Source organism: Mytilus galloprovincialis, chromosome 6 (assembly GCF_965363235.1).
Source record: "Mytilus galloprovincialis chromosome 6, xbMytGall1.hap1.1, whole genome shotgun sequence".
Taxonomy (NCBI): Eukaryota; Metazoa; Mollusca; class Bivalvia; order Mytilida; family Mytilidae; genus Mytilus; species Mytilus galloprovincialis.
In genome coordinates this window covers 53,899,886-53,922,895 of record NC_134843.1, presented here as the reverse complement: position 1 = coordinate 53,922,895, position 23,010 = coordinate 53,899,886, and the positions used below count along the sequence as shown (strand labels likewise).

General features: G+C 31.0%; 2 protein-coding genes across 4 annotated transcripts in view; one reads left to right on the top strand and one right to left on the bottom strand.

Annotated features, from left to right (window-relative positions):
* LOC143079888 (palmitoyltransferase ZDHHC3-like) overlaps positions 1–11,949 on the bottom strand; it is a 17,488-nt gene extending 5,539 nt beyond the window's left edge. Inside the window, exons 1-7 of the mRNA XM_076255512.1 lie at positions 11,723–11,949; positions 5,689–5,848; positions 5,339–5,448; positions 4,854–4,915; positions 2,891–2,978; positions 1,624–1,696; positions 670–778 (exon numbers count right to left, since the gene is read on the bottom strand). Coding sequence (XP_076111627.1) covers positions 670–778; positions 1,624–1,696; positions 2,891–2,978; positions 4,854–4,915; positions 5,339–5,448; positions 5,689–5,848; positions 11,723–11,841 — 721 coding nt within the window. The 5' untranslated portion in view covers positions 11,842–11,949. The remainder of the gene's footprint in view (positions 1–669; positions 779–1,623; positions 1,697–2,890; positions 2,979–4,853; positions 4,916–5,338; positions 5,449–5,688; positions 5,849–11,722) is intronic.
* LOC143079889 (platelet-activating factor acetylhydrolase IB subunit alpha2-like) lies at positions 11,803–23,010 on the top strand. Of its 3 annotated transcripts, none has more exons than XM_076255513.1 (5): positions 11,803–11,929; positions 13,440–13,529; positions 14,883–14,999; positions 15,221–15,343; positions 16,740–23,010. In XM_076255513.1, the coding sequence occupies exons 2-5, from the start codon at positions 13,452–13,454 to the stop codon at positions 17,058–17,060; spliced, it is 639 nt and encodes a 212-aa protein (XP_076111628.1). In that variant the 5' UTR covers positions 11,803–11,929; positions 13,440–13,451; the 3' UTR covers positions 17,061–23,010. The 3 variants fall into 3 exon arrangements, with proteins under 3 accessions (XP_076111628.1, XP_076111630.1, XP_076111629.1); XM_076255515.1 differs by lacking the exon at positions 11,803–11,929 and adding an exon at positions 12,170–12,328; XM_076255514.1 differs by lacking the exons at positions 11,803–11,929; positions 13,440–13,529 and adding an exon at positions 14,390–14,419.

Sequence of the window (23,010 nt, the reverse complement as noted above, 5' to 3'; positions counted from 1 at the left end):
TTTTTATGATCAAGACAAAAAATTTCCATTTTGTGTTTATTTTGTAGCCGTAACCTTCTTTATTATAAAGGTACACCAATTTGATTTTCAATCCATAAGGAATCATAGAAAAATTGGTCTGAACTTACCTCCAAACCATCCCAGATTCTGTAATGAGGAGTACCCAAATTGCATCCATGCTTAAATGCGCATCGTCAAAAGTCGAATAACAGAGCTTTTGTTTATTTTTTTCAAATATTTTGAACAATTGGATATTTGTCCATGCTTACTCTTCATTTTTAAAGAAATGGATACTTGAAACGTATTGTATTTGTTAATTTTAAAAAGATGACGTTTTGATGACGTCGCATGGCGACGTTTCAGTACATTTTGCTTTTTCAGTAAACACTTCATCTGTTGATAAATATTGTGAACGTTTTGTGTATATCTAAATATTTTTACCTATGTTGAAAGACGTGCATAGTATCAAATCATAAAAATACCATTTTTTTAGTCTCTAGGAAATCTTGTTAGATTTTCGCTGCTATTTTTGGTAAATAGGTGCAATTTGGGTACTCGGTGCAATTTGGGTACCGTTACGTTATACAACTGTGTTGATCGGTTGTCAATTGTCAAGTGCCTTTCCCCAGGAACATTTGTGCTCTTAATGGAAATCTTCACATAACTTACCTCTACCAAAGACTTCTTGTAGTAAAGAATACATTGACTTTTTTTCTCTTCTTATTCCTTCTTTTTTCACTTGTTCTACTTGAGTTTCATCCCCTAATATGGAAGATATCTGAAAAAATAATAAATTAACCCACAATGAATGGAAGCCCCAAAAAATAAAGTTTACATTACAATATTGAAACTTATAACTCGTCACTATCAAACTGCTGACCAAACATGAAGTCGTTGAATTCTGTTCAGAAGTATCTGAATAAAAAATGTAACAAAACATTTGTTGGATGAAAAGATTAACAGACAAGGTGATTGCAGTAAAGCCCCATTTGTAGAGTAGGGGGTATATTTAGCTTTATAAAACTATAAGACATTACATATGGAATGTTTTGTTCAGATTGATTGGTTGATAGATTATTATTTGATTAGCTTTGAATCAGTGAAAAAAGGTTTTAGGCTCAGATAACTTATGCAGTCTCCAAGAAAATAACAAAATTTGTTTACCTGCTGAACTCAAATTAATGAGTCTGCTGAACTTAAATTAATGAAAGTGATAAAACATTTGTAATTGATAACATTTTTATCGTGTAAGCTGTATTAAAAGCATAAAACACATGTTTTCTGAAATATTTTATAGATTCATTTTTTTTGTTGTGGAATACCAGTTTTCATGGATTTGTTAAGTAAACATGAACCATGAATTCAAAATTTCAACTCAGTACAAATTTTCTATAGGATTATATGTGGTATGGGCTTTGCTCATTGTTGAAGGCCGTACAGTGACCAATAGTTGTTAATGTCTGTGTCATTTTGGTCTTTTGTGGATAGTTGTCTCATTGGCAATTATACCACATCTTCTTTTTTAGACCTAGATTATACCATTAAACTACAATTTGTCTCAATCCACCAAAATTGGTACCCATAAAAATAATATAATCAACAGTTTTAGAGATACAGTCATACCTGATCACAACCAATAGCTATAACAAACATTCCAAATAAAACACACTCCACTATCAGGATCACAGAATGTATGCTGAAGAAGATAAAAAAAAAACCCTCAATTTTATACACTCTACATAAGAATTACACAAAAAAAGTTCTTTCAGAAGGGTTTAAGTGGCTGTCTTTTTTTTTTGACATACATGTAGTATTATATATATGTTATGTTAAAGAAACAGTATTTATATGATCTTCATATTTTGAGTACCTGTATATTTGTTTATGTACTCATTCTTTCAGATTAGGTTTATAAACAGTCACAAACTTAAGATTTTCATATTGTTTTAACCTTAACAAAATACTACAAAATTTACATAAAAATAGTTGTTACTATTTTTCCATTATATATAATGAGCAGGATAATAGATATAAGAAGATGTGGTTTGAGTGTCAATGAGACAGCTCTCCAAGTCACAATTTGTAAAAGAAAAACCTTTACAGATCAAAGTATGGTCTTCAACACGGACCAGTTAGTTTAAGCTGCAACCTCTGATTCAGAAAATTATTTTTCTAGTAATTCAATAAAAACTTTGGCACTTTTTTGTGACAGAACATTTTGAATATAAGGTTTGCTGAGGTCTTTTAGATTTGAAAAATCCAAAAAAAAACAACAGATCATTTAGCAATCTATAATGAACTTTTATGAAGATATTTGTGTTTCTTTTAGAATAGAGAAAAGAAACCAGTAATGTGTCAAAGAGACAAAAACCCAACCAAAGATCAGAAACAGCCCAAGGTCACCAATGGGTTTTCAATGCAGCTAGAAAAAAAAACCCACCTCCTATGATGGGCTTCAGCTGGCCACTGTTACTTATACAGTTATGTACTGTTAGCACTGAGTTTAAAAAAAAATAAAAAAAATTAATAGCCATATTGTGAATTTTTTGATAATTCATGACACTTTTTTGCAAGCATGCACCTTGTCCTTACTCAACATGAGCCAGTAAACATTTACTCTGTTTCGTGTGATTGTACTATAAATCTATTTGATAGTATATCCACTTTTTCCTTAGTAAAGGAATGTTTCATAAACTGACATTCTTATATTTTATTTTCAGTTTGTTATGAATAATAATTCATACTAGCATCTCACATTTCTATAAGTTCCCATTCTTTCAGTTAAAATATATTTCAATACTAGTTATTTTTTGTTTTGTTAAGCATTTCTTTATTTTTTACAGTTTAATAAGTGTAAAAGTTTGTATATACATTTACTCAATTTACTTACAGTTTTGTGTGCTTATATGTGCTGGTAACATTGGGATCCATTACCCAGGATGTAATCACCATGGTGGTTGCATAGCAACTAGCCATACCTACAAATAAAGAGATTAAGTACATGTTTTCTGTGTCATGAAAATCAATGTTTTCTGTTAAAATTAGATTTAGATAGAGGGATATAAGATGATAACTCTTGGAATGCTTAAATCAACGATAAATTTTATTGACAGATATGCACACATTTAGTTCTCACTGATGTTTCTAGAGATAAATGAGATTTTCCCTTGCTGTGCTTACATAAAGTTAACATCTGATGGACTGTTTGTTTCACAGATATATATCGATGTCAGTTTATGTGACCTGAATGAGATTTCATATTGAAAATGAAAACTGAACACAATTTATTAATGTGTAGTATTGTGAATGTTTTGTGAACTGACCAAAATATTTGTGAATATTTTGTGAATTTGCAAGATATGTGTAATGATTCAATAACCCTTTTGTGTTGCAACATTTCACACATTTGACATTTATATTTTTCAATCTAAAATTTGGCCCATTCTTTATTTTGCCTAATTTGACTAGTTCTTCAAGATAGTTTTTTTTTTTAATAAGGATATATTTAATCATTGATTATTGTGACCATCAATATTATATAGCTTCATAACTACATTAGATGTATTTTCATTATATAATACATTTTTCTGATTGGCTAACTGCAATCTCGCATTATTCCTTAATCAACTTCATTACACAATAAAATTTATCATTCAGGATGACACGAGGTCCCACAATAAAGTGCACAGGTAAATTAAGTAAAAACTTGATTAAAATCTTGTTTTCGTGATCATAGCTTAAAACGTAATTACATGTATAGGAATGCTGCTTTTTGTAACTTCATAGGGTTCAAAATATTCAAAGAAATATACATACATATTCTATTTCATAAACATGATAAAGCTTGTACACAAACGTTTGCATTTATAATGAAATCAAATATCCACAAAAATGCATTGACCTTCTTAAACTATAGAAACCAGATCAATATACTGTAAATTCTGAAATCATTGTAATGTTTTTATTTATTTAAATAATTTGCCTTATTACATGTATTGCAAATCTTAGAACAGCATTCTGATATAAGTTGAATATTTCTGTATGTAGGCTTTCCTAAAGCTTAATAATGAAAGTCACATTGTTGTTCATTCTCCAATAATCGCAATAATAATAGCATGCAATGATTTCTAAAATTACAGTACATGAAACCGCAGCACATGATAATGAACCTACAGAATATACCATCAGTCAGGGGTACTACTTGTACAAGTTATTTTTAATTACTTGAAGAAGTAATATTAATATACTTATATAAGTAAATTTATAGGATACTTATACAAGTGAATTTTATGTATAGGTAAAAAAAAAATTGGCTGAGTTATGTCCCTTACACATTCAGATTTTTTTACTTATCTTCTTTTATTGAATTCTTATGATGTCTTTGCTCTAATAGAATTTTGAATTATCTACCCTTTGCAGATGTCTTTACTAATCATTTAAGAGTAATTTCATGGACAATGAAAATCCAATTTGTCTGTTATCTTCAGAACACTGCTCATTTACAAGCCCCCAAGGAGCAATTTTTGAAGGGCTTGCGCAAATACTTAAGATCTTTGCGCAATCAGTTATTTTGTTTAATTAATGAGATGAAACATTGAACTCTAGTAAAAAAAATTGAGCAAACCTGGGAATAATCATTAAAGGCATGATTTTACATCTCCAAACTTGAGAACTTGTGTGGGATTGTAAGAAAAATTTACTTATACAAGTAAATTTTTGAGAAAATCAAGGGGAGATTATTCAAACATTATTTATTTACTTATATGTGTATATTTTTTTTTACTTCTTCAAGTAAATAAAAATAACTTGTATAAGTAGTACCCCTGACTGACCATCCTTTCTAACAAACTTACCAACATAAAATAAAAACTGTATAAAATATTTTTGATTCAACTCTCCAACACAATTATTTATCCTGAAAAGTAAAACAAAATTAAAATAGTATATGCTGTCAAAGTATGTTCTGTATATATGTAGATCAAAATACAGTCAGGTTTGCAAAAAGATGCAAGCATGTCTTAGATTTTTTTATATATACAATATCATATGAAAGCATAACATTGTTGTTTGATCATGTCATTGCTCAAATGTTGCTGTTTGTCTTTGTATGTATGTTATTTTTTGGGAGGTGTACTGTGCTAGTGGTTGATGTGGTCTGTCATGTATGTTGTACTGCTCTATAAGTTTGGCTATTCCTATTATCCCTTTTATCTATTATAAAAGAAAACACTTTGGTTTATTACAAACAAATGCTGCTACTGGCAATGCAATATCATGTCAACATTGGATCCTCTTTTCCATCAAGTTATGTGCACATTACAAACTTCTAAAAGCTTACCATGGACAATGATGGTCCATTTTCCTAATACATCTTCTACAAATCCTACAATGATGGGCTCTGGGTGGTCTATAGGTCTCACACTTATTACATACACTCCAGCCATCCTTCTGTATATCAATTTAAATCATATTATTAAATGTTTACATACGTTGGTTTGTAGCTAACTCAAGTTTTAAAATTTTCTCTTTAAGATGAGAACCAAAGGATATATATATCATATCTTATGTGTGTTAATGGGAGTTTAATAGACATGTAATAAAGATCTAGAACTGTGATAGCATTGAAGATAATACAGGTAAAGGCAGAATTTCATAAACTTTAACATTGATCATGTTGATTTAACTTACTGTGTTAGGTATTGATCTTCCAGCATGTAGATCTGAGAAGTCAAGTCCATTTTTTGGCAATGGAACTATCCCTGGGTCAGACAGCACTGCCCTCATGTGTGACACTGTCATTAGAAATACAATCAGATTGAAGAGGATCACACAAAAGGTTCCCCATAATCTGAAATACAGATAAACCAAAATAATTGCTCAGTTGCTGTCATGAAGTTTTATTACATGAACATGTCTTGTGGTTTCTTATTAAGTGTTTTTCTATAATACTTTTTTTTCTGAGTAGAGTGGTTAAAAAGTACATTAATACTGCATTCACATGTTCATCATGTTCATGTCTAGTCCAAGATTACTCTGACGTCGCATGGTCCCAGCTTGTATGGCAAAACATGGCAAAAATATGGTCATGAGGTCATTTTTGTAAATCTTGTATTAGCTTTAAATGCACCAAATATAGCTGATCTATTGCTTTTGCTTATAGCATAAAAAAAACAGATGCTCTGCAGGGCACAGCTTTATATGACCGCAGCGGTTGAACCCTGAACTGTTGGGGCAAGTATGGACACAATATTCAAGCTTGATTCAGTTCTGAATTTGGATTGAGATCAAATTTTTGACATATTATAGGTTTTTGACACAAAACAAATGTCATGATCTTACAAATTTAATACGCAATAACTGTGCAATTAAAGAAATTTTGAAAAAAAATGAACCCATTAAAAAAAATTGGAACCCCCCTCCCCTTGGAGCAATTACTCCCAAACTTGATCCCAGCCTTGCCATTGTAGTACATGTAGTATATGGAACCTTATATAGTACAATTTCAGAGAGATCCATATACATGTACTTAAACACAAGTTATCATGGTTATTGTCTATAGAAACTAGAAAAATGCTTGTTTTAAGCCCTTTTTTGGCCCCTAATTCCTAAAGAATGAGACAATAACCTCAAAACTCAATCCCAGCCTTCCTTTTGTGATTTGGAACTTTGTGGTACCATGTCAGAGAAATCCATACACTTACACATTTATAAGTTATTGTCCAGAAACTACAAAAATGCTTGTTTTTGGCCCTTAATTCCTAAACTGTTGACACCATAGACCCCAAAATGAATCCAAACCTTTTACTTGTGGTATTAAACCATACATTTAGTACCTGCCAACCCTCCTGTTTTGAGCAGGAGACTCCCACTCAAATGGCGAAATTAGGAAAATCTCCAGCTTGTGGGGTACCCTCCTGTGCGGGAGTATATAATCTACCGTTTTGGGATATTTTAACCGAGAATGACAAGTCAACATTAATTACGTTTTTCTGTCACTGATGAGGGTTGTTGTTCCCTGTTAATCACAGACCATGTAAAATTAAATGGTTTCACTTGACAGATTGGGTGTCAAACAAAAAAAGTACAGTTAACAATCATTAACAACTTTTGCTACAACATGTTCAACCTGTTTATTTTGAAAAAATTCCCCTGTTTAATCCTGTTTCAATTGGTATCGGGATCGTTCGCCCTGATTACATGTTCGCCCTAGGTTCGTTCGCACTGAGTTTGTTCGCCCTGATAGTCCGTTAGCCCTGGGTTCGTTCGCCCTATATTTATTTATGATATGTATATGTTACATCAGAGACATATAATACAAGTATTATATGTCTCTGGTTACATCAATAAATGAAATATATATATTAAAATTTATGTATATCTTTTAAAAGTTAAATACAGAATATTTGCCAAATTTATATTAATTAAATAAAATTCTTGGCTGCATTGTTCATGTTGTTACAATTTATTTTATAATTACTTTTAATTACTGTTGATTGAATTTTGATTGCTGATTATGTGTCATTGGAAACCTTTGATATCACTGATTGTTATATAAATTGTCTTAGATGGATTAATAATGAAAATAACATTTTTCTAAAATAAAATAGTCAGCTTGGATGGGTAAAATTCAGTTTGAAATATAAAAAAATAAAAAAAGGATGGGTAAAAACACTGACGACAAGTGATCAATGTACAGCAGTGTGACTGTGTTTTTGGTATTTGTTTCACTAATAGTAATTCTGTTTAATGCTTTTAAATATTCGTTTAGGAAATAAATGTGTGCGAAGAACAGTTCGGAATTGATCTTGTTATAACCGTTACTGAATATTTTTAAATTGTTAAAATGTATCAATAAAGTTAAATCAAGGACGTATAACTAACATACGTCCTTGGTTAAATATATAAAATAACTTAGTCATGTTAGTCTTTAGTTGTTTTATGTCAAATACTTTGTAGTCTTTGAATTCACAGAAACTTATCCTCGTAGCAGCAAGACAACAACGTTGTCTTCGGTTGTTTTACATTTAAAAATAAAATGTAGTGCTGAAATTCCGAGAAACTTATTTCCTAATAGCAGTACCACAGAATACATCATAAATAAATATTTGGTGAATGTCAACTTCAACATATTCAATTACATACAAATAATTTAGTCTTCAGTTGTTTTACATTTAAAAACACAATGTAGTGCTGAAATTCACAGAACCGAAACTTATATTTCCTAGTAACGTAATTACATACAGATACAAACTTATTCCTCAATACCTTGAAGTCACAATATATCTTGTAGTCCTGAAATGTACTGAAACTTATAACCTAGTATAGCAGCTAGCTTTAGACAAGTTAATATGAAACATCATAAATATTCGGCGAAATTGTAGACCTTCTTCAACACGTTCAATTATATACACACAACGCAACACTATACTAAAAAATAAAATCAGGGCGAACGGACTCGGGGCAAACAGGTATTAGGGGGAACAGAAACTAGGGCGAAACAGAATCAGGGCGGACGGACCCGGATTCGTTTCAATTTATCATTTCTTGAAATAATATGAACTGATAAAACAATATAAATTTCAAATGAACAAAGAATCATAAAAGGGTGGCAATTAAATGAATTCAAACACATACTGCACCATCGTGACAATATGGTTGAAACATGAATCAGCAATGATCAGGGAAATATTGAAATGCTGTGCTGATGGTATAAAAAATGGTGAAAAAGGAAAGAAACAAACAACACCTTGTATAGGAAGAAGGATAGGATATAACCATATTTAAAGAAATAAAGTATATCTTTTAACTCTTATATGTCATGTATGTGTATTGTAGATGAATAAATAAACAGGTCATATATATATCACTTGAAAATGTTGTTCGCGCAAAATCTCTGACTCAGCGCACTGTAATAGCTGAGGGGGAGATCTCCCTCTTCAGGGGTTAAAATATTTTGTTACAGCTCACTAGCCCAGGACTTATTGGCAGCAGGATTTTACTAGCCCTGTTGGAAGAACTGCTAGTCCATCAAAACTGACCTGCTAGCCCTAGTATGCCTTAAACATGTTAAAAATCAAGAGTTTGCTGCATAATACAAAGTGGGTGTCCTTTGTTTTAAAGGAGACATTATACACTGTATTTAATAATTTTTGTTGATCTGTTATTTATTCTTTTGGTGCTTAACCTAACTTAGTTGTTCCCACATTCAAAGCAGACTTTTTTTGGGCGTGCTTGGGGCAACTAACGGCAATATACACAGAGCATTGTCTGGTTTTTTTTCATCAGCATCAGCCAACATTGCCAGGGGAATCATTGTGTCCCAGTTCTGCCAATTTTTCAGGAAGTGAATGTGTGATTTTTTAGCCAAATTGTAAAGATCAAAGAGAAAAAACAATAAATCAAAGGAAAATGCCGCCAAATAAGCATGAACATGTGTGAGTCTCGCGCTAAAGACTTGACCATGTTGACAGCCCTGCTGTCCTGGACACTATTATTTTTTTCCACGGCTTTTCCCTGTCGTATTTAGCATTTTTGGGGGATGAATTTTCTGCCTCGTTACTCCTTTCATCTACGGTTTTTCGTTTTGAAACTGACGAAGTTCCTGGGGTTCCCGTACTAAAATATTAAGAAATATTTTGTTGCATGGTTTCGTGCTCAAGAGCTGTGCAACAATACAGGTCAATACCAATCAATACATCATACCCCCAAATACCGTTAATTGAAAATCTCGGCACGATAAGCAATGTACAATACCCCAAGCGATGGTATGAGAAATCAATATTTACAGTAAGAGAATTGCAATCAACACATGATACCAGGCCACCCAGACATGCCAGTTATTTGTTCCAGTTTTAAAATATGTACAACAGAACCTGTACAAACCAGTTCAAATTCTTGGAATCCTGGATGACTTAATTGAATCGAAATGGCTAACATAGAATAGTGATGAAGGGATTTTTCACTTTCTATTTTGGAAACGTCAATATTTTTTTGTTACTAGTCCGTCTGGCATACATGGCATATCGGATTACACATTTTAATTGCCCGAGGCATAAATGATCTAGTCCCGGGCGTCGGGCTAGTGGATTTTTTAACCCCTGCTCTTTGAAGGTTTCAGAGGTTGGCAGGTATGATTAAACATTGTGGTACAATTTCAGAGCAATTGAAATACTTCATGTACTTAAACACAAGTAATTTTAACCTAAAAGTCGAAAAATGCTTGTTTTGGGGCCCTTTTTAGACCTGTGGGACCATCAACCACAAAATCAATCCAAAACTTCCTGTTGTGGTATTGAACCTTCTCATTAAATATCAAAGAGAACTATTCAAGTAAACTTAAGATATTGTCTGGAAACCAAATAAGTCTTCAGCAGACAACGACGCAGACATCGTACCATTATACGATCCCCAAAATTTGTTTGTGGTCGTCTAAAAATAACTTTGTAACATGTATAGGCAGAAAACTAAACATCATAAGCATCATGTGATTACCTAGCAGCGGAACCGTAGCTCTTAGGTCCTTATGTTATTTTTTGACTATTTGCTGACCATATAGATGGTCCGCAAATAGTCAAAAATGGTCCGCAAATAGTAAAAAAATAACAATTTATGGTCCGCAAATAGTCAAAAAATAATATAGGGACCTTAGAGCTACGGTTCCGCAGATAGTGAGGTATCAGGTCCGTTCGCGCCCAAAACACTTTCCCATCCTACACGTTCACACCCTACACGTTCGCACCTCGCACGTTCGCACTCTACTCAAATTCCAGTTGAATAATTGGAAAATCATGATTGTTGTTTTAAATCGCTTTGGTGTAAATACTGAATGTATTTATAGCTTGGTATGAGTAAAACATTGAAGATTTTAAATGAAAAACACACAGCTTGGTCTCTTTGATCTGAAACAGTGAAACAATAAAATATAGCAATACACTATTATAACCAAAACATGATAAAATTAATTCAACACACAAAAAAAACGTAGTCAAAATCTCACTTTATTTTAAAACAAGTCAATGAAACAAAGTAATAGTTATAGCAATACACTAACTAACATGACTAAAGCATGATTATGAGCATGATGAGTACTGTTATTCAACACAAAATAAAACTTTGACAGAATCCCACTTTATTAAGAAAGGGTTATCATTTTTTTTTAACAATAAACACTATCCAAAACATCATGATTCAACACAAAAAAAAAGCTGTCTCACTATCTTTTGAGACATTGACATCAATTATACTTATATCATGTATATATAAGAATACACTTGGCAAAACTTGATTACAAAGTTATTAAACACAATACCAATTAAAATTTGGTGCGAACATGTAGGGTGCGAACGTGAAAGGGGGTGGACATAAGTGAACGTGAATTGGCGCGAACAGACCCAGATTCAGCTAGTGATTTCACTGAATTTACATGCAAACATTATATTAACAATGAGTGACGAATTAACCAGGTACAGTTATGACGAAGAACCAACTTGACTAAACTTAGTGGCGAATTAACTTGATGACGAAGTGACTGTAAATTGTGTAATTCATAGAAACCGGTAGTCCAAATAATTATGCCGTCTAGAAAGGCTATTTTTGATTTTGCTGTTATGCCTTCCTACGTTAAAGGAAGGCGTCCAAATTTTTTTTATCAAAAAGCCGTACTAAAAAGGCATAATTATTCAGTTATTTGGACTAAGAAACCGGCATATATATGACAACTTACGTGTTTGACATCGCAGGAATAACAAGATGCCATATTACGACGTAATCTGCATAAAATACTGCTGAGTAAGTTATTATTATGCAGATTATACCACAAGGATCAGATCTGAAAACAGCCATAGCCAGATATCTTCATGTTGCCTCAAATCGACATTTTCAATGTTTCGAAATGGGAAATTAGCAACCGGAAAAGAAATGCAGAAGGGAGGTAATTTATGTTTGGATATAAAAATGTACCTGTTAGAAAGGACAAAGATAATATACAGCAACGGTCTTAAATCTTTAATTTATAGTTGTTGATTATTCAGTCTTTTTTTCAAATTATGTTGAGTCTAACTGAAAACTTATATATAATACTTGATTTGCTTTTGTTGACGTTGGAGAATGTATCTACAAGAATCGGAAAATAAAAGGATATGTTCACCAAACCGTCAGTATTTCTTTTATTACAATTTCTACACTACATCCGTTTAGCCACCAACCTGACAAGACGGTCGATTATATATTTAATTTTAATAAATTAACAAACTTAAAGACACAGATGAGTTCTGCAACTGAGCCAAAGCAACTAGAAGATGTGCAAGGCGATGGTCGTTGGATGAGTCAGGTAGAATAGATATCTAATATTTCTCCAGTCGTTCAGCTGTTTCACATGTCACCAGTTCTTTATGAATTTCTGGTCCCTTCGGCACCTGATTTAAACGACACCCGTTATTGTCAACACGGCACCTAGTCAAATATACACCTGGTTAATTCGGCGCCGTTGTAGCATTTTCGGCATCCACTAGTACATGTAGTTAGCAATTTGTTTTGCAAATTCTATTGCTTACTATTGAGGACTAATATGAGGCAGGCATTACCTGTGAAAGGGGACAAAGTCTGTATGATTTATTTTATTGGTAACTTCAAAATCTGTTAAAAAAGAAACGGAAATACCTTTACGTTTCCGATTTTGGTTCTGTTGTTAGGGATGTTACTTGTGACATGATTTAAGTTATGAAGTCATGTTCAATGTAAACAAAGAAAAGCGATCATCAGTTAACGTTTATTCATATCAAAGACATTTGAAGAATTATTAAAAATGAAATTGGTATTGTGTTCCTTGAGTTCCTATATTTTACTAGACAACTCAAAGTCTCATGACGAGACCGGAAAAAGGAAGTAGATTTCTGCGTTCTGCACAAATGAGGGAATTAAAAAAAATGATTTTGAGTTCATTAGTACATGAAATTTTCGGGAAATTTTCCCTTTTTTTTTTTTTTTATTTTTTGTATTGATTTTCTACTGTAATAGCATGAATAGGGGACAAAAAAAGAAAAATAGATGTTTTCATGATTCATTTTTAATATCTTCTCTTGAGTTGTTTACTTATATTTGTTGTACGTATGTACATGTAACAGAAATTCTAATGGAAAATCTGTTAAAACAATGGGGCCATAATATCTGTCAGAACTCATGCATGTCATGTAACATGTTATACATCATGTACATGTTATAAGTGAATTTTCATCAAATAGTATATATACCTATAGCTATATAATTTGTACAAAATGATAACTTTGTACACAACGTATACATGATTTACAGTGAAAAAAAGATTAAAAATAAATTTGATTGAAGAATTGTACCCACATGTACAAATGTATTACCATGATTACTAGATTTAGATGTACTAATGATTTTTAAATTCAGTTTGGTATATATATATTTTATTACAGCATAAAAGATTTATGTATGAAGCCAAAGAGAGAGAGCCTGAAGTTGTATTCATAGGTGACTCACTCATACAACAGCTGCAGTTCTCTGAGGTAGGTGACTCACTGTGTCCCATACAACACATGCAGTTTAATATCTGATGTACATGTAGTTGGCTCACTCATACAACACATGCATTTCTTTGAGAGTTGGGGACTCACTCATACAACACATGCATTTCTCTGAGGAAGTTGACTAACTCAATCAATACATGTACTCCTCTGATCATAAGAAAAGTGACACATTCATACAGCACATGTAGTTTTCTTAGGAAGGTGTCTCACTCATACAGCACATGCAGTTCTTTGAGGAAGGTGACTTGCTCATACAATACATGTATTTATCTAAGGTAGGTGACTCACTCGTATAACACATGCAGCTCTCTGAAGTAGGTGACTCACTCGTATTACACATGCAGCTCTCTGAGGTAGGTGACTCACTCATACAACATGTACAACACATGCAGTTCTCTAAAGTAGGTGACTCACTTGTATAACACATGCAGCTCCCTGAGGTTGGTGACTCACTCATACAAAACATGCAGTTCTCTGAGGTAGGTGACTCACTCATATAACACATGCAGCTTTGAGTTAGGTGACTCACCCATACAGCACATGCAGTTCTCTGAGGTTGGTGACTCACTCATACAATATGTGCAGCTCTCTGAGGTAGGTGATTCACTCATACAACACATGCAGCTCTCTGAGGTAGGTTACTCACTCATACAAAACATGCAGTTCTCTGAGGTAGGTGACTCACTCATACAGCACATGCAGCTCTCTGAGGTTGGTGACTCACTCATACAAAACATGCAGTTCTCTGAGGTAGGTGACTCACTCATACAGCACATGCAGCTCTCTGAGGTAGGTGACTCACTCATACAGCACATGCAGCTCTCTGAGGAAGGTGTCTCACTCTGATACAGCACATGCAGTTCTCTGAGGTTGGTGACTCACTCATACAATACGTGCAGCTCTCTGAGGTAGGTGATTCACTCATACAACACATGCAGTTGTCTGAGGTAGGTGACTCACTCATATAAAACATGCAGAATCAATTTCAACTAAAGAAATGTTTCTAGAGGGTATTGATTTGTAAACTACATTTGTCATGTTTGTACATTGTTGTAGGCTGCTAACTCCCAAATTTTTAACAAAAGTGATTCAGACTTTTATTAAGTTTGTGAGCTAAGAAATTGTGAGATTATCATGATAGTCGTCAGTAAAAATGCAACAGAATAACACAAATAAATTTAACCAACTGGTATATTTGTGAATCATACTTCTAGTTGATATCTTTTTAATTCAAAAAATTAAAGAATGTTGCTTAGTAAACTGATTGATCATTAAACTTTAAACTATATTGATAGATTTAACTGTTAACTGTTGAACTATTGTTATTTACAGATATGGGTGAAGATGTTCCAGCCTTTACATAGTTTAAACTTTGGTATTGGTGGTGACCAGACTCAGCATGTTTTATGGAGAGTGGAAAACGGCGAAATGGACGATGTCCAGCCAAAGGTTAATGTTTACAGCACTTTATATCCCATTTAAATTTTTTGTCTTTCTATTTTTAGCAGTTTTACATACATTTGACATATGTTTAATATAGTAAATAGTCACATGTTGTAACATTAAAAAAAAAGGCCATCTGAGGATTTTAGAATAAACTTTTATCATGTGTATTTTAAAGTCAGATAAATTAGTATATCTTCATGTACATGTATACAATTATTTTACAGGTGGTTGTTCTTTTGGTTGGGACAAATAATTATGACCATACAGATAAAGAAGTGACAGAGGGTATTCTTGCCATTGTTAAAGCCATACAGGAGAGACAGAGCCAAGCTCAAATAATTGTTTTGGTAAATCTATGATTTAAGTTTAGCATTAGTTCTTATCATGCCATCATAGACCCAACATAACAAATAATCCCTCCAGACCTGCATTTGTCCTGAGAAATATTCACCAACAATAACTATATAAATGCCGTCACAACAATAAGTTTTTTTTTATAGGATTAGAATAATCTGAAACTTACTTGAATCAAATAAAAATTATAAAGCTGATGAATTTTGATTATCTCTCAAAGTAGACGTTATGATAAATGTATTCATGAATGCTAGATTTTCAGAAGAAAATTGTGTGTGCAAATTCATGACATCAGCAAATTAACATGTCATTAGAATATCTGGCTTAAAAAAATCACATGACAAAGATACCATGCTTATATTTATTAGGCCAGATACATAATTCAACATTGGCATTCAAATCAAAATATTTGGACATGTTGGAGGGGCAAAGTAAATAAAGTTGAGAATTAAATGCATAAAATATTCTCTTCTTCATCTGATAACATGATGGTGAATAGAAAAAAAATGTGAAATAACCAAAATATCACCTCTGAGAAAAATTAAATGTAAAATCCTTAATCAAATGACAAAATCTAAAGCCCAAGCACATCAAACACAACAAGCCTGTCCTAAGTCGCCTGCAGTTCAGTGGTTGTCGTTTGTTTATGTGTTAAATATTTGTTTTTCATTCATTTTTTAAATAAATAAGGCCATTCGTTTTCTCGTTTGAATTGTTTTACATTATTATTTTTGGGGCCTTTTAGCTGACAATGCGGTATGGGCTTTGCTCATTGTTGAAGGCAGTACAGTGACCTATAGTTGTTAATTTTTGTGTCATTTTGGTCGCTTGTGGAGAGTTGTCTCATTTGCAATCATACCACATCTTTTTTTTTTTTATATAAACACATAAAATGAGTGGATATCAAATACATAAAATTGAAGATGTAGATATTTTTCATTAATGAGACAGTGAACAAACTAAACTTAAAGACATATAGATTCAGTATTCAACAATAGTCAGGTGCCTTACATCATGTACATTATATATCAAGTATAAACTCTAAAACAAAGTTTTTATGTAGTTTTCCAGTAATAGTAAATATGAAAGTTCTTCCATCTACACCAAATTATATAAATAACAAACAAACAAAAACATTTAGATTGATCATTAGACACGATCTCATTTCTGATGTATAATCTGCTACTGCATTATAAAATTATTGCATAACATCTAATAATCACTGTTTTTGCTACTTTTATTCTCTCTGTGTATGGCAGTTACATTTTTAGCCTTTAATCATATTTAATAGATATTAAAAAAATCTTTATGTTCACATATATATATATATTACCCACTTTTTTGTATTATCTTGAATACAACAATTTCATTTAATTTCATATTTTTCAGGGAATTCCTCCAAGAGGTGAAAAACCTAATCCACTCAGAGAAAAGATTTCCAAGATAAATGAGGGCTTATGTTCAAAATTAAGCGGAACCCCAAATATCTCATTCCTGAATGCTGAATTTTCTTCTTTCATTAATTCAGAAGGGCTGATAGATTCAAAAGATATGTACGATTACCTACATTTTACAAATGAAGGCTACAGAAAGTTTTGTGAGCCACTGGTAGAAGAAGTACAGAGCTTGCTTCAGACATTTTTGAAGGTTGAAAACACTTCCATGCATTCGTCCTCCACAGCCGATTTGCTATGTAACGATACAACGTAATATGAACATCCTACAGATCGTCCAGATCTTCATGGCAGGGGCTAGGGTCACATTATTTTTGTTCTTTGTATGCATTTGTTGTATAAAGCAGCCAACATGCCTTATCCCTAGCAACATGAAATGTATCATGCTTTTTTTCAGGGAAATCCAATTAAAATGGGGTGTAGCATAGTGCTTTAAACATGTTAAAAGTTTTAATGTCAATACAAGGTATTCAAATTTTCCTGCCATTTATTCATTGAAATATCTGATTTTGTCCTCATTGAACCTTATGGATTTTTAAGCTTAAGAAGGAATATGCACAATTTGATGCTGTTTTTGCGGTATTATGTTTTTGTTAGTACATTTAAAACATGTTTAAACAGTGACATAATCTTCAGAAAATTAAATCTGAAAGTAAACTTACACCATGTCTGAAAATTTCATTGAAAGCCTGTTATTTGATTAAAAACAAGCATATCAGATTGTACTTTAAATGAGAGGTTCATACCTTAGGATGGAATGAATAGCTGTTGTCATTAAAAGTTAAGCATGTATTCCATTTGACCAAAAAGGTTTTGAGTAGAGCTGAATAGACATATTTTACAGGGTTAAAAAAAATATGTTCGTGAAAATTTCTGATCAAAGTTACTAGCTATAGACTTGTCGTTAAAGGTTAAAAAAAAACATATTTGAAAGAGGTTATGGTGTTTTTTGATAAATTTTAATCATGTTAATCATTTTTTGATAATATAATTTTAAAACAAAATCATCTCTGATAATTTTCAAATGATTATGGTCAGAATAAACTTGTCCAATCTTTTGCATTGGTACAAAGTGTACAGTCACACATGTGGACATGTTTTCCAATAGCAAACTCTGCTTGTATTAAAAATGTGGAATACATATTTAAAAAAAGGGCATTGGGAAAACCAAACTTGGGCCTAAACCCAACTTCATTTCTGAGTGAGGTATTTGATGCTATTAAGTGCTATAATGTAATAGAAACAAAATGTATTGACTATTTCTTTAAAAGACTATCATCATGGTGATTGCAACCATTTTTCTTGGATTGATTGCCTAAATGCATTTATGATAAAAATAAATTTTATGAAAATTGTTTTTAACATGTTATGGATGACCTTTATGATAATCTGCTATTACTTATTGTAGCAAGGCACAAACTACATATTCTATTTAATGTTTGAATTATGAAAAGAACATGTACACAGTATTTCATAAAATATCGGAAACTCTGATAGATGTTTCAAATATAGAAAAATAAAATATTCTGAAGGTAGTGGTGTAAAAGCTAAAATTGTATAGGTGTAAAAACTAAAATTGTATAATTATTACAATATTGAAACAGCAACAAACAAAATTACAGGTATATAATCATGACAGTGATAATTGTATTTGATATCATAATTTTTATTGGTAATAGTTTATAATTAGAAAATGGAGATGTGGCGATGAGACAAACTTCTAAAGATATACTGTTAAATAAAAAAAGTTTTACAGTTACAATTTACCATGTCATACCTTTTTTGAGGGTTGAATTTAATTTAATTGTTTGTGAACCAACAAAAAAATGCAATAATGGCTATGTTTTGTGTTGTTTAATTAGACTTTTTTCTATACATCATGATAATGCCTAATTACTACTTGGGATTATGTAAACAATAATTACAATTTATCATCTGAAAAACATGTGTTTAAAAAGTCATTTTTAACTTTAATTAAGTTAAACTGATAGCATATTTTTCCTATAGTACATATTTGGGGAATGATTTGTCTGTTTTTAGTCCCTGATAATACAGGATTATTAAAACTGGTTTTGTTGTCTGTTTGTTAATTTGGTGGAAAAAAAACATTCACTTTATTTTGTTTGACTGGATGCATCATTGTATAAAACCAGAACTTTTATGAAATCTTATTCCAACATAAACTGAAGTATTACATGAAATAGGTGGTAGCAGGCCAATGCAAAGGGCCACTTCAATCTTATGGTATTGAAAAGTAATGACTCAAAAGGTTGATTTCAAGTTCACAAATGTTTGAATATTATGGATAATTGGTAAATTATGTATGTTTGAATTTTATATTTGATAATGAGTACCATGGATTCATTTATTTTCTTGGATTAAGTTAAATATTGTATTTTTTGGTGATTTTTGATTTCATGGTTTTGCTATATTGTGCAAATAAGCCTATAGAAAATGAAAAACTATTGTGGAACAGTTAAATTTGTAATTCAACTGTACCCACTAAATCTACAAAAATTAGTTAATAATGAATCCACAGTATTTGTAATTTTGATTTTGTTTTTATATAATTTTTTTTTTTTTGAGGTTATTGGCTATGTTGATGCATACTTTTAATAAAAATTTTTAAAGTTTTTTATAGTCCTAAGATTAATCTGATGTCTGATGGTCTTGCTTTAGGGGAACCAGCTGGTGGCAATTTTATTATCTTCTATATATCATGTATATATATATGAACTAGCCAGTCCCCTAATCAAGATGTCACTTATCAAAGCAATCTCACCTCAAGTTGTTAACAGTGTTCAAAACAAGTTTCTTTCGGTTTTGATACATTTGTAAAGAAAATAAGTGTATAGTATGTTATAAAACAGAACAAACTTTGATAATTTTTCCTACTTCAAGGATTTTGTTATATTCTAGCTGGTATATACAGCAAGGAACTATAGTGATGTATACTTATTTACACATAATGTTCAGTGTTGCCTAAATATATATGTCTTGAGGATAGAAAGATGTGTTCATTTGTAATTCATATACTTTTTCGAATATGAAAAATATTATCAATTTAAAATTCACAATTTTAATGCTCTGTAATTTTTTTGGACTCCTTTGGTCTTCTGTCCACGGAAAAATTAAATGTAAAAATTTGCTATACAACATTAATTTGAAAATGTTAATCTAAAAAAATACTTTTATAAAACTTTGTATGTATTGAACTACTTGCAAGGCTGGGAAAAAGGGAGGTAACCATAATTTAAAAATCAATTGTGTAGAAGACCAAGTATTTTTCAATGATGTAAGCAATTTCTGTTATGGTTATATCTGCTCTCTCCTCTAAACCTGCCATCTATTTACAATAATGTTTTAAATATATCTTTATAGTATAGATATATATATATTTGATAGCTATGTCATGTAGATTTACTAGTGTCATCTTTTGTAACCTCCAAAACTTGGAAATCACCTAACCTTAAAGATGTATAAGAGAAAATTGGCTATAGAATGATAGAACCAATTTTACTAAAGCTTGAGCATTCTGAAATTTGTTACCAAAATAATCAATGTTTTGACAGTAGCTTTGAGCAGAAAAAAACACTGCCATTGATATAAAAAAAAATAAATTCTGACAAGTTCCAATTTAATGTTTTACATAAGCTATTTAGAATAACTGATAGCTGCTAAAATAGTATTTGCTCTTGCAAAATTATAGGAAAATTAATGTTAAGTAAATTTTTAAATATTTTTGAGTCTAGCAAAATAGTTTCTAAAAGTTAAGATGGTGATTACGGTACTTACTAAATGTTTTTTATCAGGTCACAATTATATATGAGTTTAAAGTTTCATTCAGGAAACCATGTTATATAAAAATTCTGATTTAAAAAGTTAAAAGTTATATATGCTTCTCATTTGCAATATGCATTTAAAAATTGACTTGAAAAATTGCATTTATGAGGAATACAGAAGAAGAAATACTTAAAACATGCATCCCAAATACTTTACAAATGCTGATATGTAGTTTTCTAAAAACCATTATAGATTATTAGATAGCTTACAAATCAGTACTCCTTGATGCCAGTAGGCTTTTTTTGAATTTGATAATAAAATCGAACACCACTCTAGGCAAAAGCAAAATTACTACCATGTATAAACAAATAGGGGATTTGCCGTAATTATGTGTGTCAATGGAATACAAAACTTTCACAGTAAAAGTCAGTAAAGTCATTCTGTTTTTTCTTTTAAATGATTCAAATTTATTTTTTGGTTACTTTATGAAAAGCTTTAAAAAACCTGTGATATACTATGAAGGAAAATTTCAGGTGTATTTCACCTTCTTTGATATTATGAAAGGTTAACACAACTATCTGCTTAACCACAAACTGTAGCTAAGCTAAACTTTGTCTTTTTTACCTGTCCACTTGTTGACAGCTGTCTCAAAATTTTCAACATTTTAAAAAAAAGTTCTGAATAGAAAATCAAATCTGAAAGCTATAATTGTTAATAAATTTTCATAACAAGTAGAATACACAAACAGACGAAAATGACAAATTCAGCCTTAGCTAAAGTTGTCAGACTTAAAAACATTCCAATAGTTGAAATAAGTCATAACTAAATATGATGATTTGTTGATAAAAATATTGTTAATTGTTATTTTTTTGATTGATGTTTTTTTCTTCAAATCTTCAGTTATAGTTCAAATTTATTTTCCTGTTTTGACAGAAAAAGTTAAATGATCTTCTGCAAGGACTAGTTATCTTTTATTGCTTGTCTATTCAAATGTGTATGTATAGGCCTTTAATTTATCAAGAAACCACAATCAAAAGCAATATTGGGTTCTGTTTTGTTGTTGCTAGAAATATAAAATACTCAATGTTTATATTATCATTTAGGTTTATATGAAGCAAATTTGGAGAATTAAATAAAAACTTAGCAATAGAAATATTGCATTTTTCGAAATATTATGAAAAAAACCAATGCTGATCTCCTTTAAAGCGCAAAATAGATACATGTACAGATATATCTATTTTTCACTCAGACTCTGATAAAAACAGATTGCCAAATGATACATAAATTAGCTGAATTACAAATTTATTGAATTGATTGGTGCAAATCAGAGAATCATTGATGTCTTTATGAATTATTTTAAGATTTTGATGTATTTGAAGTATGAAATCAGGTGGTTGAAGGCAGTTGTATTTGTATTTGTATGAAATTATTATATTCATGAATATAATATATGCATTGTATACATATTTAAAAAAAAAAACAAAAAAGATAATATAACCTTTTGAAAAAAACAAGATATCTACAGAGATGAGTTTAAATGCTGTGTTATAGTTGATAATTTTAAACTATTTACCTTAAATTGATTGTGGTGGTGACTATTATTATATATACAGATTAAATTGTCAAGTTTTATTTATAGATAAACTTGAAAACACTGAGTATTGATTTGAAAGAATTGAAAGTATTATTAAATTGAATACAATATGAAATTATAAAGTTTGAATTCAGTGTTTATTTTGGTTTTACAATAACCTTTTTTTCATATATATTTAAGTTTTCAATGTATTATGTAATTTTTCAGATAAAAGATAAATATGTATATTTTACTTTTTAATTGATTTTAATTCTAGTGTAGAGTGTATACTTATTTGTGCAAGTGCGGGTATTAATTGAGGACTAGATAATAAATGCAGACTACTACAACATCAACCTTATGAAGGTGCTATCAAGGTTGATAAAGACTGATAGTATATTTAGTACAATCATCAGAAATCAATAAACGTTTCCATATTTTCTAAAGTAATGGAATTGACAGTCATTTTTATACCTTACAGTGTTTGCATTTCATAAGAATAGTGCTGGTAATTTTTTTCAATATATACAGTAGATCCAACTAAATAATTTCCAACATAAGTTCGCATTATCTTAATACTCATTTAGATTTCATAACCTTAGATGTTGAGTAATAGGGGCTTTACACACTTATTTTTCCAAAGTTTACACTTGTAATATCATTTATATTTTTTTTGTGAAGCAGTGCTTCAACACTATGTTGACAATATTTGGTGCATTTATTTTTCACAGCAAAAACAGATCTCACATGTGCAATATAAGTTTATGTATAATTGTTACATTGTTTGCATGTATATTTCTTTTATGAACAATATAATATGTGTAGCTAATACAAACATCATTTAAACTAA